The 16,138-nt window shown below is 43.0% G+C and overlaps 1 protein-coding gene across 1 annotated transcript in view; it reads left to right on the plus strand.

The window, feature by feature from the left end:
- LOC108874713 (titin-like) overlaps positions 1-16,138 on the plus strand; it is a 203,254-nt gene that overhangs the window by 14,683 nt on the left and 172,433 nt on the right. Inside the window, 28 exon segments of the mRNA XM_051073998.1 lie at positions 126-384; positions 868-934; positions 1,039-1,236; positions 1,767-1,909; positions 2,026-2,177; positions 2,281-2,508; positions 2,635-2,876; positions 3,416-3,648; positions 3,735-3,899; positions 4,015-4,183; positions 4,303-5,996; positions 6,112-6,393; positions 6,472-6,738; positions 6,856-7,128; positions 7,214-7,477; positions 7,564-7,604; positions 7,606-7,825; positions 7,923-8,183; positions 8,451-8,714; positions 8,916-9,176; positions 10,251-10,511; positions 11,849-12,109; positions 12,908-13,052; positions 13,168-13,336; positions 13,437-13,668; positions 13,923-14,207; positions 14,303-14,428; positions 14,812-15,000. Coding sequence (XP_050929955.1) covers positions 126-384; positions 868-934; positions 1,039-1,236; positions 1,767-1,909; positions 2,026-2,177; positions 2,281-2,508; positions 2,635-2,876; positions 3,416-3,648; positions 3,735-3,899; positions 4,015-4,183; positions 4,303-5,996; positions 6,112-6,393; positions 6,472-6,738; positions 6,856-7,128; positions 7,214-7,477; positions 7,564-7,604; positions 7,606-7,825; positions 7,923-8,183; positions 8,451-8,714; positions 8,916-9,176; positions 10,251-10,511; positions 11,849-12,109; positions 12,908-13,052; positions 13,168-13,336; positions 13,437-13,668; positions 13,923-14,207; positions 14,303-14,428; positions 14,812-15,000 — 7,351 coding nt within the window.

Raw genomic sequence — 16,138 nt, forward strand, 5'->3', positions numbered from 1 at the left:
CAAATCATCCACATATTAGATTATTTTTCACTCCTGGTATAGAAAGCAGGCTTTTCAGTAATGACTTAACAGTGAAGAGCTTCAGTCTTTCCACGTGTCTGAAGGAGTCACTGTTTTCTGTTCAGGGCCTGAAGAACCTGACTGTGACGGAGGGTGAGTCGGTGACCCTGGAGTGCCAGATCAGTGGACACCCCACTCCTGTCATCATGTGGTTCAGAGAGGACTACAAGATTGAGAGCTCCATCGATTTCCAGATTAGCTATGAGAAGGGATTTGCCCGGATGGTGATCCGAGAGGCGTTTGCTGAAGACAGCGGCCGCTTCACCTGTACCGCCACCAGCGAGGCGGGAACCGTCAGCACCTCCTGCTACCTGCTCGTCAAAGGTAATGGTGGTGGGATAATGAACAAAGGCCTTTTGAGTTGAAATGTAATGTGAAGTGTAATTCAAGCGCAAAAAGGTAATTGACCTCTGACATTAATCCTGCATTCCTCCTTCCTACCAGTAGCTTATAGACAGGTAAGACAGCCAACTTACCAAAGTAAACTAAACATTACAGTCTTGTGGTTTTTGTGAGTTTAAAACTCTGTGATGTTATGCAGTTTCTGTTGGCAGGATGACGAATTAATTGCAGCTTGTGTTGACTGTGATTAGAATTCTGGCACTGTGGGTGCCTTCACACGTACCCTCTTTGAGCCAGACCGTAACAGCAGGTGTAAGCGGTGCTTTGGACCACAGTCCGAACCAAAGGACCAAAACCAAAACAAACCAGATCAAATGTAACAAAAACATGAAGCTTGGTTCAGACCTTGGTCCTGACTTTTAGGTAGGGCAATATCCTAATACAACTTTTTCCCTCTTTTTGTAGTGTCAGAAGAAATTGAGAGCAGAGAGGAGACGACTCTCACAGAAATTGGAATCACACAAGAGAAAACGTAAGTCGTATATCCAGATACCAAGCAGTCATCATGAGCCACTGTAATATTATGTGTAAGTCTCTGCAGTTGTAGTGTTTGATCAGGCTGTTGTTTCCCTTCAGTGTTGCTGTCGAGACAAAGGCACAGATGGTGGCAGAGGTGACTACAGGAGAGTCTGCTGCTCCCTTCTTCATCAAGAAACCGACCGTTCAGAAACTGGTGGAGGGTGGAAGCGTAGTCTTTGAATGCCAGGTCGGAGGAAGCCCAAAACCTCACATTATCTGGAAGAAGAGCGGTGTGCCACTCACTACTGGATACAGGTACAAATCTCTAGTTTCTGTTCAGACCTGTCCTTTTGTTATTGTTAGCATTTCAAAACCTTTTCATAGACTGGTTCCGGCCTTTAAGGCTCCAGCTCCTGGTTCAGGTTTAACTAATCCAGACAACCTCTCTGCAGACAAGCTAACGTTTACTTGCTACATTAGCTAAGATGTTAGTGACCAGTCATTGTCAGTTACAGTCCTGCTGCCATCATGAGTTGGCTATGGTGTTGTACTTGTGAAGTAGGTAACGTTTTTACACTGAAAGTTCTTCTGCAATCATACGTTGGCAATTTTCTCTTGTCTAGTAGTATTTAATATATTTTTGCTAACATGCTATCTAATATTTTGATAAATCTGTGACCAAACATCTTGAGAAAATAGATGACTTCTGCAGATGACTGACTTTTTCATATGTTTTAATGTCACATGTTAAATGTGGTTGAGCTTTTGTTTAAATATCTTGATGTTTCCTGATCTCTTCGTTTACAGATTACAACTATAATAATGGTTTTGTTTTTTGCCATCAGATACAAAGTTGCCTACAAGAAGGAGACTGGAGAATGCAGACTGGAGATCTCCATGACCTTTGCTGATGATGCTGGAGAATACTCTGTCTTTGCCAAGAATCCTCACGGAGAAGCCTCAGCCTCAGCTGGCCTGCTGGAGGAAGGTATATACATCCTTTTATTTCTCCATCCAGGGATCCAGGGATTTTTATCTTAACTGAATGAACTTCAAAAGGCATCCTCTATTTAGAAAACCATTTAAATGCATCTGTGTTTACAGAGGAATATGAGGCTTATATGAGGCAGCATGATGTGACATATAAAACTGAAGTGGTGACGACGACGGTGGTTCAGGAGCCCTCTGTGGTCGTGAGTCAGTATGAGCTTGAACAGAGGAGGATGACAACCCCCATGAGCTTTGTCTCAGAAACGGTACTTTCTTTCTAAAGATCCATCAGTCTGTGATAACAAGATTAGAAGTCTCAGTAATCCCAGTTCATATTTGATGTTAAATGTTAAAAAAATATTTTTGCAGGAATTCCTCATTTCAGCCTTTGAAGAGAGGATCATCCAGGAGATTGAGCTCCGCATTATGAGGATTACCTACAGAGAGCTGGTGACAGAGGATGGAGAGCTGATGGTGACTGCAGCAGAAGAGGAGGCTGTGCAGCCGGCCTTTGACACACCGGTCAAAAACTACAGGATCATGGACGGAATGGGCGTCACTTTCCACTGCAAGATGGCTGGAAATCCACTGCCAAAGGTACTGGGCTGGAAATGTTGATAAACATCTAGTTTAGAATTTGCAAACCGAAGCTTTTCTTATTTCATTAACAAGATAACTGATAATGATTTTTTGATGTATAAATTACTTTGTCTCTTCTCCCAGATTGCTTGGTATAAAGATGGCCAGCGCATCAGGCCTGGTGGCCGTTACCAGATGGAAGTTCTTCAAGATGGACGAGCTAGCCTTCGCCTCCCTGTTGTGCTACCAGAGGATGAGGGTGTATATACCGCCTTTGCCGCCAACATGAAAGGAAATGCCGTCAGCTCTGGAAAGCTCTATGTAGAGCCATCTGGAGCTGTAACACCTCAGAGATACACACCACAGCCAGCAGTGCAGAGGATCAGGTAAGACTTAATGTTCTCCAACAGAGTTTTCCAAAAGATCAGAGTTTTCCAATGTAGACCATGATTCCTTGTTACAAAGAGGCACAAGAAAAAAAAATTATTATACCTTTATAATAACAATGGATCAAATTACTCTTTGTGAAATTAAGCAGTAGATTGCATTGATGAACCCGTAGAGTTAACACCAGACTTTGCAGCTCCCCTCAGCTCTATGGACATTCCTGTCCCACGGTTGTACTGGTTTGTTTCACTATCACTGCGCTCATAGCACTGTTTTTTGTGAGACAGACACAGTCAGAGTCTAGCTGGTGGGCATATTATAGCAATTAGCAGCTATAGTGCCAGATATATTTTTTTCTGTTGCCATGCCTCCCTTAGACAACTGAAAAAGACCATGGCGTGGTGGGATGCTACTAGCCCTACCTAGTAACAGACACCTGCTACAGTGCAGACACTGTCATTTTGTTTGATAGCACTTTTCAAACTGAAAGCACCAGTACCATATCACCTTGACACTGATGACTCTGCTCCTCTCTCAGGTCCACATCTCCTCGTTCTCTGAGCCGCTCACCTGGTCGTTCTCCCAGCCGTTCTCCTGGACGTTCTCCTGCCCGGAGGCTTGACGACACAGACGAGGCTCAGCTGGAAAGACTCTACAAACCTGTGTTTGTCATGAAGCCTTCCTCAATAAAATGCTCTGAGGGGCAAACTGCCAGATTTGACTTGAAGGTTGTTGGTAGACCCATGCCTGACACATACTGGTTCCACAATGGTAAGAGAAACAAGTTTCAACATATTCTAGAAATGCATCTTTTTTGTTGCCTCTGAGGCATGTAAAACCATTTATCCTTTTCCCAGGACAACAAGTGGTCAATGACTACACCCACAAGATTGTGATTAAAGAGGACGGCACTCAGTCCCTGATCATTGTCCCAGCCATGCCACAGGACTCTGGAGAATGGACAGTTGTTGCTCAAAACAGAGCTGGACGTACCTCTGTCTCTGTAAATCTTACTGTTGACGGTAAGTCTGCATCACAGATTAATTATACTGGATCAGATGACTTTCTTTCAGCTTTGAAAAAAGTTATCAGTTATTAAATCCTTTCTTGTTCTTTATCATATTTGCCCATCCACAGCTCGAGAAAGCCTAGCACGCCCTCAGTTTGTTGAAAAGCTGAAGAACCTCACTGTAAAGCAGGGCACTCTGGTTGAACTGGCTGTCAGAGCCATTGGAAACCCCCTGCCTGACATTGTCTGGCTGAAAAACAGTGACATTATTACACCACAAAAGCACCCACATATCAAGTATGTATTTTTACTTTTATCTCTGAATTATTTTCCAATCCTTTGAAACAGCTATATAAAACTATAAAGTGGCGAATTAGATATCCTCATCAATACATTTGAATGGTTACATATTTCAGGATCGATGGCACTAAAGGAGAGGCCAAATTCCAGATCCCAGCTGCTTCAGGCTCAGACAGTGCCTGGTACACAGCTACAGCCATTAACAAGGCTGGAAGAGACACCACTCGCTGCAGAGTCAATGTTGAAGTGGACTTCACTGCCCCTCAAGCTGAGAGGAAGCTCATTATTACCAGGGGTACCTACAAGGCCAAGGAGATTGCTGCTCCAGAATTGGAGCCCCTTCATCTGCGATATGGTCAAGAGCAGTGGGAGGAGGGCGACCTTTACGACAAAGAGAAGCAGCAGAAACCAATGTTCAAGAAGAAGCTGACCTCTATCAGAATGAAGCGTTTCGGCCCAGCTCATTTTGAGTGCAGACTGACCCCTATTGGTGACCCCACCATGGTAGTGGAGTGGCTGCATGATGGCAAGCCTCTGGCAGCTGCTAACAGGTTGCGCATGGTCAATGAATTTGGCTACTGCAGCCTTGACTATGAAGTTGCCTATGCTAGAGACAGTGGTGTCATCACCTGCAGAGCCACAAACAAATACGGAGTCGACCAGACCTCAGCTACACTGATTGTCAAGGATGAGAAGGGTCTTGTTGAGGAAACACAGCTTCCTGAAGGCAGGAAGGGAGCCAGAATCGATGAGATCGAGCGCATGGCTCACGAGGGAGGACCTGCAGGAGTCAGTGCTGACGAGGAAACTGAAAAGACCAAACCTGAAATTGTCCTGCTTCCTGAGCCAGCCAGAGTGCTGGAAGGTGACATTGCACGATTCCGCTGCAGAGTGACTGGTTATCCAGCACCTAAGGTCAACTGGTACCTTAACGGACAACTCATCCGCAAAAGCAAGAGATACAGACTTCGTTATGATGGTATTTACTATTTAGAGATCGTTGACATCAAGTCCTATGACTCTGGAGAGGTCAGGGTGGTTGCAGACAATCCTTTGGGCACAACTGAGCACACTGTGAAGCTGGAGATCCAACAGAAAGAGGACTTCAGATCCGTCCTGCGCCGTGCTCCAGAAGCGAAGGCTGCAGAGGCTTCACATGAGCCTGGAAGAATGGGATTTGATGTTGTGAAGGTCGACCGGCCTGGCGAGGCCCCACAGGACAGGGAAGTCGTTAAACTTCGTAAGACACAGAGAATTGTTCATGAGAAAACCTCAGAGGAGTCAGAGGAGTTGAAGAGCAAGTTCAAGCGCAGGACAGAGGAAGGTTTCTATGAGTCCATCTCTGCTGTGGAGTCCAAGGCTCGCAAGAGGGACGACTCTTATGAGGATCTACTGAAGAAGACTAAGGAGGAGCTTCTTCATCACATGAAAGAGAAAGAAGAGGCTGAGAGGAAGAAGATGGAGGAACAAGGCAAAGTCACCATCCCCACAATCAAACCAGAGAGAATCCAGCTCTCCCCCAGCATGGAAGCACCCAAGATCCTGGAACGCATTGCTAGCAAGACAGTTGCTCCAATGGATGAGGTTCGTTTCCGAGTCAGAGTCGTAGGAAGACCAGAACCTGAGTGCCAGTGGTTCAAGAACGGCATTCAGCTGGAAAAATCTGAGCGTATTTACTGGTACTGGCCTGAGGACCATTTGTGTGAATTGGTGATCAGAGACGTCACAGCAGAGGATTCTGCTAGCATCATGGTTAAAGCCATGAATGTTGCTGGGGAGGCCTCGAGCCACGCCTTCCTGCTTGTGCAAGGTATTGCTACTTGTATTTATACACTTACACACTTATATGTCTACCAGATTTCTCCAGTAATAGTTTTGTTGTCCTGATTCATTTCAATGTCTCATGTCATACTTTGTCATTGCAGCCAAGGCAGCAATTAACTTTACCCAAAACCTGGAGGATGCCAGTGCCAATGAGAAGGACACAATGGTGACCTTTGAGTGTGAAACAAACGAACCTTTTGTTAAAGTCAAGTGGTTCAAAAACGACATGGAGATCTTCTCCGGAGACAAATACAGAATGCACTCAGACAGAAAGGTTCATTTCCTGTCTGTGCTGATGATTGAAATGAGGGATGATGCCGAATACACTTGTGTGATTGCAGATGACGAGAACATCAGGACAAGCGCAAGGCTTCACGTAGAAGGTAATGAGAAGCTTCCCATCTGCTTTTTTATTTGGGTGGATTGGTAGATTAAGGCTCTTGACATTGTTCTGTGCTCAGGCGCTGCCTTGGAGATCATCAAACACATGGAGAACATTGAGGTACCAGAGACCTATGCTGGAGAGTTTGAAGTTGAACTGTCTCGTGAGGACGCTGAGGGCAGCTGGTTCTTCAGGGACAAGGAGCTCTCTCCTAGCAGTAAATACATCATGTCCTCCCGCCGAGGAAGACACACCCTGTCTGTCAAAGATGTCAGGAAAGAGGACCAGGGGAAATACACTTTTGTATGTGGAGATCTGAAGACCAGTGCCTCACTGAAGATGAAATGTAAGCAACTTCTGTCCAAAAATAAAATGCCTGAACTTGCTTTCAAGTTCTATAGTTAACATCAGCTGCATGGTAGTTCTTAGTAATGTGATCATAATGAGGTTTCTCCACCTTTAGTGCGCCCAGTGACCCTAATGCAGCCCCTGGCCGACCTCACGGTCTGTGAGGGCGACATTGCTCAGCTGGAGGTGCGGTTCTCCCAGGAGAACGTTGAGGGAACCTGGATGAAGAACGGCCAGGCCATCTCCGCCTCAGACCGCATCCACATTGTAATTGACAAACTAGTCCACAAGCTGCTGGTGGAGAACGTCACCAGAGAAGATGCTGCTTCCTACTCTTTTGTGGTTCCCGCCCAAGATATCTCCACCTCAGGCAAACTCAGTGTTCAAAGTAAGAGTCAAAATTAGTGCCAAATCTGTGAAACCGAGAACACTTTGAACATGTCTGATAACCATTTCATTGTCCTTCCTTACAGCTATTGACATTGTGGTTCCACTGAAAGATGTGTCCTCCGTTGAGGGCACCAAAGCTGTTCTGGAGGCCAAGATTTCCGCTCAGGACATCAGCTCAGTCAAATGGTACCACAACGACAAACTGCTGATGCCCAGTGACCGAATCCAGATGGTGGCAAAGGGAGCCAAGCAGCGTCTGGTCTTCACTAGGACATACGCCTCAGATGAAGGACACTACAAACTGGTGGTCGGCAAGGTCGACACCAGCTGCAACCTGTCTGTCGAGCGTAAGACTAATTTCATTTTCCCACTTTTCCTGTTTTTAAGGTCCCACTTCCAGTTTAATGTTCTTACTGTGTTGCTGTTGTTCCAGAGGTACACATTGTGAAGCACATGGAGGACAAAGTGTGCTCCTGAGTCCCAGAACGTCACCTTTAACGTTGAAGTTTCTCACCCTGGCATCGACCCGATGTGGACATTCAGGAACCAGCAGCTCAAACCTGGACCCAAATACAAGATGGAGTCCAAGGGAAAGGCTCACTCTCTGACTGTCATTGATGCCATGAAGGATGAGGAGGGCCAGTATATGTTCCACGCTGGTGAAAAGACATCCAGCGCCAAACTCACTGTCTCTGGTACACCTAAACTCTTAACATTAAACATTATTGAGGTATGTGCTGCTCTGTTGCCCCAGAATCATAAACCAAAAATGTTTCTTTGTTCTGCCACCAGGTGGAGCCATCACACGGCCCCTGCAGGACGTGACAGTGGCAGAGTCTCAGACAGCTGAGCTGGAGTGTGAGGTCGCCAATGCTAACGCTGAAGGGAAGTGGCTGAAGGAGGGTCAGCCTGTAGACTTTAATGAGAATGTGGTGAGCGAGGTGAATGGAGCTGTCAGGCGCCTTATCATTGTCATCACCAGACCGCAGGATGTTGGAGAGTACACCTACCAGGTGGCCAACTCCAAAACCACTGCTAACCTCAGGGTGGAGGGTAAGCACTGTCTTCTCATCATACATGTCAAGTATCCATGTTATCATGTATGTGGTGGTACTTGCGACTTCTGTCTTGGGATGTAATATATGTTACTAGGTCTTAATGTCTTTAAGTCCTGCTCCCTTCAGGATGAACCGTTTTAATGACCCACTGAATCATTTCCACTTGCCCCATCCTTAAGACAAACATTTTTAGTTGCATGACTTGAATAGCTGGACAAAATTGTGCTATGTAAATACTGAGTCCTTTGTTTCCATCTTCCAGCGGTGAAGATCAAGAAGACTCTTAGGAACCAGACTGTGACGGAAACCCAGGAGGCGGTGTTCATGCTGGAGCTTACCCACCCTGATGTGAAAGGATCCCAGTGGATCAAGAACGGTGTGGAGCTGCAGAACAGCGACAAGTATGAGATCATCTCTGAAGGCATGGTCCACACCCTGAAAGTCAAGAACTGTAACACACAGGACGAGTCTGTTTATTCCTTCAAGCTGGGAAAACTGTCTGCCAATGCCAGGCTCAATGTGGAGAGTGAGTATCACTGATTACTGGAGTCTGCAGATTCATTTTAGTTATTTTTACCTACTTTCTTTGCATTCATTTTTGTCATTGATTAGAAACTTTTAAACTGCCCTGACCCCTCATGCATAGTGTTTTTCATTCAGCACAAACTCAGCTGTAAATCTAACTTATCATTTTATTTTAACTTTGATCTGTGGCTTGTTTCTGCAGCGATCAAGATTGTGAAGAAGATAAAGGACGTGTCATCACTGTTGGACGGTACCGCCTCCTTTGAGATGAGCCTGTCACATGACAACATCCCTGTCAGGTGGATGTTTAAAGGCGTGGAGCTGAAGTCAAGTGACAAGTGTAAGATTCTGTCAGAGAGGAAAGCTCACAAGCTGGTCCTGCAGAATGTCGACAGCAGTAACGCAGGAGAGTACACCGCGGTGGTCGGACACCTGCAGTGCAGCGCCATGCTCACTGTTGAGGGTACGTAACACTTTAAATCAAATTATTACATCTACATAATGAAAAAGTCACAGTAAAATGGTTGATAAAAAAGAATTTATTTTGTGCCATTAAAAAACTAGGAAATGTTTAGAATTATAATTTTCCAGGAGTTTAACATAATTTTATGAAATATTATTTGACATTTGTAATGTTGTTTTTACAAGGTTTTGTAAAATTTCTACAATTACAATTTCATGGAGTGTACATAGATCATAGACATGAAATGGAATTTGAAATGAAATTTATAATGTTTTTGATTTTTCTTTCTTTTCTTTGCTTGCAGTTTTACAAAATGTTGTACAAAAATATTACATAATATTACAATCACAAATTTTTGTTGTATAGGTCCCAGCCGTAGGTTACTTGTCTTGTGTAGTTTTTCTCATTTGTTATAATAGATTTTTCAATATTGTGGTTTTACATTTTCCAAAGAAATTGTTGGGGGGGGTGTTTGTTTTTTTAGCTTTTTCAAGAAAAAAATATTTACTTTACAATATGGTATCAGTCAAAAGAATCAAGTCAAGAATATTTGAATATTTTTTTCTCATTTGTTATAACAGATTTTTCATGTTGCAGTTTTGCATTTTCCAAAGAAAATTTTGTAAAATGTACCTTTTAAAAAAAATTTAAGTAATGATTCTTTTTCACTTTTCCAGTTAGGTTTTTATGTTCATTTTCAAAACCATAAAGTATCAGTCAAAAGAATTAAGAGAAGAATGCATTTTGTTCTTGTAACTATTTGTATGTATTTTATGTCTTTAGTTTTTTTGTTTTGGTCTTAATTGTCTAAGTGATTTTTAGATTCATAGTTAAAAATTGTCCAAATTTAAAATTTTGTAAAACTTTTATTTTCTTTGGGATTTTTTTTTCTATTTAATTTTTATCATTTATAAGTAAGAGAGTAGGTTTAGGATAAAATGTAATTTTGTTTATAGATATATGTAATTTGTATTTATTTCATTAAAAACTAATATAAAAAATGTATTTTCTAATTCAATCTACATTTTTGTGAAAAGCTCTAATATTTGTTTGGACTTGATTTTCCCCTTGCAGCTCTGAGAGTCACCAAACCCATGAAGAGCGTGGAGGTCCCAGAGACTCAGGTGGCCACATTTGAGTGTGAAGTCTCTCATTTCAACGTACCATCCACCTGGCTGAAGGACGGTGTGGAGATTGAGATGAGTGAGAAGTTCAGGATCGTGGTTCAGGGAAAACTCCACCAGCTGAAGATCATGAACACCAGCAGGGACGATTCTGCAGAGTACACCTTCATCTGCGGGAATGACAGAGTCTCTGCAACACTCACCGTTAGCCGTAAGATTACATTTAAAGTAAAACCAAGAGTCGCTCCAAAATAATGTCTCTGAATTAGACGGAATGAGAGAGTCACTCAGGATGAAGTCTTAATGATCTTAAAAAAAAAAAACACTGTGAAGGAAGAATTTTTCCCTCTTTGAGTCTTAAGGTAGTGTTAGGCAGCGTTTCCACAGGTCAGAACTGGGCACTAAAAGCAATAGTTCAGTATCTGACACTGATAGAGTGAAGCTAGCCCAGTCGCCAATAGTAGTAGCAGTAGCTGGTGTAAGGAGGGAAACAGTCTTAACACAGAAGCCCTTCAGCTCAGGGACAGACTGTCTTCCCTTCGGATTAGCAGGTGCTGTGGTCCCATGAAGAGCATCCTTATTTGCACGTGAAGGAAGTGTAATGTGAGTTAAGTCTGGCTTTTGATACGTCCAGCCAGAAGGACAGCCTTCACACACTGTCATCTTGTATTGCTCAGCGTTATTCTCCTCGATTCTCGTTATTCTCCTTCAATAAATGCTTCTGCCTAAGACATCTGGGTCTCCTGAAACTTCTTCCATTATGAGTTAACCAGCTCACAAGATTTCCATCATTAGCATCATCATTTCATTACATTAAAAAACATTTGACACTTAAAAAATGATAAAACACATAAAGAGAGGATGAACAACGTGGAATTATACAATTTGAAATATTTTGTAATTAGGGATTTTGTGGATTTTTATAAATTGAAAACAAATACAGATAAGAAATAATTTACAACTTAGAAAAACAGGATTAGCAGTGATTTTAAAATGTTACAATGTTATTGTTATTGCTATTATTGTTAGTGGTAAAACTAATTATAAATTATTAACATGGCGCTTAACCATAATTAGGAAGCAAGAAATATGAAAAAATATATGTGAAATATTGTATTTTTTTGTTGTGTATTGTTGGTCCTAGTCCTGAAAGCTTGAACACATGTTAATGTAAACTGTTAATGTGAATCCATGCTGCTCTCAGTTGTGAGTAGTGGTGGACAGAGTAGTACCACAATGTCCAGTACTAATATTTAAGTTAAAGTATTTGTTAAAACATAATCTGAAATTAAAGTATAATGTACTTTTTGACTTTTTAACATTGAGTGCGTTGTTGGATGTGGCCTAAGCAACTTTATACTGTTTCACAAAATTCAATGCAAAGTACAACTAGAGTACTCTTCAAAGCTGAATTCCCACTAAAAGTTTAGAAAGTTAGTTCAGTTTTTGTGTTAAGTTTCTTTCATTTGTAGTTTTCAGTTGTGTCCTGAAAACAGCCTCCTCCTCTGTAAAAGCCAGTTTTCACCCAACCTGTACTTTTCTCTCCAGCTGTCCTGATCACATCCATGCTGAAGGACCTGAATGCTCAGGAGAGAGACACCATCACCTTTGAGGTCACCGTCAACTACGAGGGCATCACCTACAAATGGCTAAAGAATGGCGTGGAGGTCAAGTCGTCAGACAGATGTCAGGTCCGCAGCCGGCAGCTCACACACTCGCTTACCATCCGAAACGTTCACTTTGGAGACGGAGGAGAGTACCAGTTTGTGGCTGGCTCCGCCGCCACCGCTGCCAACCTGTTTGTTGAAGGTAACTTCATGTTATACATGTGAACAGTTAACAGGTCTCTGACACATGTCTGAAATAAACATAAAAAATGTAAACATACAACAGAAGTATATAAAGTACACTGCTGTGGTCGGACATTTTCAGCACATCCATGCTCACTGTGGAGGGTCAACCACCTCTCACAACAGTTTGTGAAATAGTCACAAAATTTTGTCTATTGATTTTGTGTACATGGACACAAATTTTCTCTCTTTTTTTGTGGTAGTCGGCACAACTTTTAAACTCACTTATTTAAGTTTGAAACATTTTTGAATGAAACACAACATTCATTTACAGAAGCAGAGTTACAAAGAGGCAGGATGGGGTGGATGCTGGGTGCACATCTGTACTATGAGAGACTGGGGTTTATATCCAGAGCCTCTGTGGTTCAGACAGCTTAAGCTCTTTGGTTAAGGTCAGGGAAAGGTGGTGGTTTTGGTTCAGAGTAAATAAACAGGTTGTGTCTGACAAACAGGCATTGAAGGGTTAAAATCCTGGAAATGAATGAATATTTGGTAGTTCTAACCAAAAACATCAACATTAAAACCTTCATGAAGGAAGATTTATTCCTGGACTGTTGGATTATATTGTGGGTAGATGTGATAAACTGGACACTGAGTACATAAACACTTCAGATGACACTGCTGTCATGGGTTGATGTCAAGGCCCAGCTTGTGAAGAAGTCTGTGAACAAACAAACTGCAGTGTCAGATACGTTGTGTACTTTAACTTGGTATTCATTCTCAGATTTAGATGATTCTTCTTGTTGGAACATTTCAGCTCGTGTGATTGAATTCACCAAGAAAATCAAGGACATAAAGATCACAGAGAAGAAGAAGGCGATCTTTGAATGTGAGGTTTCTGAGCCAAACATCCAGGTGATGTGGATGAAGGACGGACAGGAGCTGGACATGTCTGAGGAACGGTACGTCAGTCTCCATCCTCCACACACCTGTAACTGTTTTTCAACACTTGCTGTGCATATAAGCATTTTAAATGGTTACATATGAGCTGAAGGTTATCTCCTGTTTTGTGTTCAGGTACATCGTGACAGCAGAGAAATATGTTCACCGCCTGATGATCCAGACGGTCCGTATGTCTGATGCTGGAGAATATTCGGTGGTGGCTGGATCGAGCGTCTCCAAAGCCCATCTGACCGTGGAGGGTCGCGACATCCGGATCTCCGAACCTGCTGAGCGGGAAATCACGGTGAGGCGAACGTTGAACTAATTCTTTACATAACAATAAATAAATTAATAAATAGGACACCAAGCAGAGGCCAGAAATCTAAATCTTTCCTCTCTTTTAGGTTCTGGAGAAACACAGAGCGACCTTTGAGTTCGAAGTGAATGAGGATGACGTGGAGGGCCACTGGCTGAGGAACGGGGTGGAGATCCAGTTCTCTGTGGAGGAGAGGTTCAACTATGTGGCCATCAGGAAGCTGCACCGCCTCACCATCTCTGAGACCTACAGGAGCGACGCTGGAGAGTACACCTTCATTGCCGGCAAGAACAGGAGCACCATGCACCTCCGTGTCAACCGTAAGTCCAGGGTGAAGGTGCTGCAAACACATCTGCTCTGTAAGACTCTGGTCCTGTGTTCTCCATTTAGAAAAAAAAAAACAAAACAGAGCGCATAAGGGAGAAATTTACATTTTATATTTCTGTGGTTTCATGATGGCGCCCTCTAGTGTTGCATTAACACTACAGAGCTTTTAATTAGAAGCTTGAAAAATATGATAATAACTCTGCACTGTCACCAGCTCACCAAGTCTTTTATTTTGTGCCTTGTTCAGTCCCAGAGCCTCCTCAGATCCTTCGCCACATGGAGCCCCAGTCTGTTGAGGCTGGTAAACCGGCTCGGTTCTCGGTGCAGGTGAGTGGTCTTCCTCACCCCCAGGTCTTCTGGTATAAAAACTCCCAGGCTCTGTCTCCGGGCTTCAAGTGCAAATTTCTTCATGATGGCAACGAGCACACACTGCTGCTGATTGAAGTCTTCCCCGAGGACGCTGCAATCTACAACTGTGAGGCCAAGAACGACTATGGCACCGCCACGAGCACCGCCACACTCAACGTGGAAGGTACGACAGAACCTGTGAAACAAAAGTGAACAGGGAAATATTTCAAGTCAACACTGGTGCATGTGTCGACACAGATTTGTGTTTGTGTGTTGTAGTCTCAGAGGTGGTTTCTCCAGACTCGGCTGCTCCTGTTGCTCCTCCTGTCGTCATCTCGCCCATCACCAGCACTTCGGCCCGCGAGGGAGAACCGGCTCGGTTCCAGTGCAGAGTCCGTGGAGATGGTAAGAAAACTGAAGTCTTATTTAAAGCAGCTTTAATCAGTAGTTTAAACAGTATTAAAGGACTGTGAAACCAAACACAGAGCTAAAAGAGAGGGAATACTGGACTTAGATTCAAAGTGGACAAAAAAGCAGTTATTCAAGGTTTAATGTGAGGTCATAGCTGGTAGTTGATGCTTTAATTTCACCTGGTCAGTAAAATAATTATGCTTTTTGTTATTTTGGACACCAAAGTAAAAGTCCTATTCAGTTCCAGTCTCACTGACAGTTGAAGCATCAGAACAAAAGATGAACAGCTGCTAGAAAATATCTGGTTCTTTGATCAGAAAAGTCAAAGGTACAAGAAGCCTAAACCTATTCACTGTGTCTCCTTGTCCTCTGTCCAGATGTGAAGATCAGCTGGTTCCACAAGGAGAAGGAGATCAAGCAGTCAGACTTCTTCAGGATGTCTCAGTTTGACGACAGCTGTCAGCTGGAGATCTCCAGGGTTTACCCAGAGGACGAGGGCGAGTACACCTGCATGGCCACAAACAACGCTGGGACCGTGTCCTGCTCTGCCACACTCACACTGGACGGTAAGTTTGTTACCTCTTAGAAAATTCTGTTCCTGTAAGTGTAACCTGTAAAGGTTAAAAACAGATGTAGCAAACAGCAGCCATGGCACACTCTGAGAATTAGAAAATTAGAATATACAGTATATGTGCACCCAACAAGTACAACCATGGCCACTGTCTGCTTCCATAGTAATTGCTGTTGTGGAGTTCAGATACAGATGGGTGACCAACTAAGGGAAAAACCTGAACCAGTGAGTCCAGATACGATTGATTGTACATACTTCCCTTCACAGTCACCATATCCCACTCTACTGAATACCTTTGGTTTTGGGCTATCATCAAAACACCAAATGACACAGTATCTGTTGGTTTTGACTTTCATTTGTCACCCATGTGTCGATGCCTTATTGGAGTTGAAACCTGAACACAGTGCTGTTCTTCTTCACTTACTTGAAACCTGATCACTCATCCCAGTGAGCACTAGTTCAGTGGTTTGAAGGTGAAAAGATGCAAAGAGGCTCCATTTGATTGAACAACTGTTTTTTGATGGTTTTATGAGGATTATAAAGTTCTGTATGGGGGCCAGAGACTCATATTTAGACCCTGGTTCTTGTATAATAATATACTGTAAATTATTAATAGTTACCTTGAATTCAGTGTAATCAATCTGCAAAATAAACAACCTTAAAGATTTTAACATCAATGAATAGCTGCTATTTACCACTTCAAATATTGTATAGCCATGGACAGATTATCAGACAGGCCCCTGGTCACTTTGTGCTGGTTTTGCGTGTCTTTTCAGTGGTTATGTGTCTCTGGTAGTCTTGTGTTTCTGTGGTGGTTTTTGTAGTGAGGACAGGGTCTTAGTAACACATTTGATAAATACCAAATGCAGACTGGTTTCTCAAACTGAAAATCAACCAAACTTTGCTGACTGGGATGAGTGTAAATCAAATAAAGCACATAAAGTCAAAAAACATGCTTCCTTTCAGGGCAAAAACAAACAGAGGCCAGTCCTGCTGAGACTCAGTGGCATGTCTCCACCAGCCTTACCAGTCTAAAGAAACCTTCCATTGGCCAAAAGCCAGTTTTCATCCATCCAATCACAAGCTGTGTGGTGCCACACGGGGAGGTGGCCCGCTTTCATGCATGTGTGTCT

The sequence above is a fragment of the Lates calcarifer genome, linkage group LG1 (assembly GCF_001640805.2).
Source record: "Lates calcarifer isolate ASB-BC8 linkage group LG1, TLL_Latcal_v3, whole genome shotgun sequence".
Classification (NCBI taxonomy): Eukaryota; Metazoa; Chordata; class Actinopteri; family Centropomidae; genus Lates; species Lates calcarifer.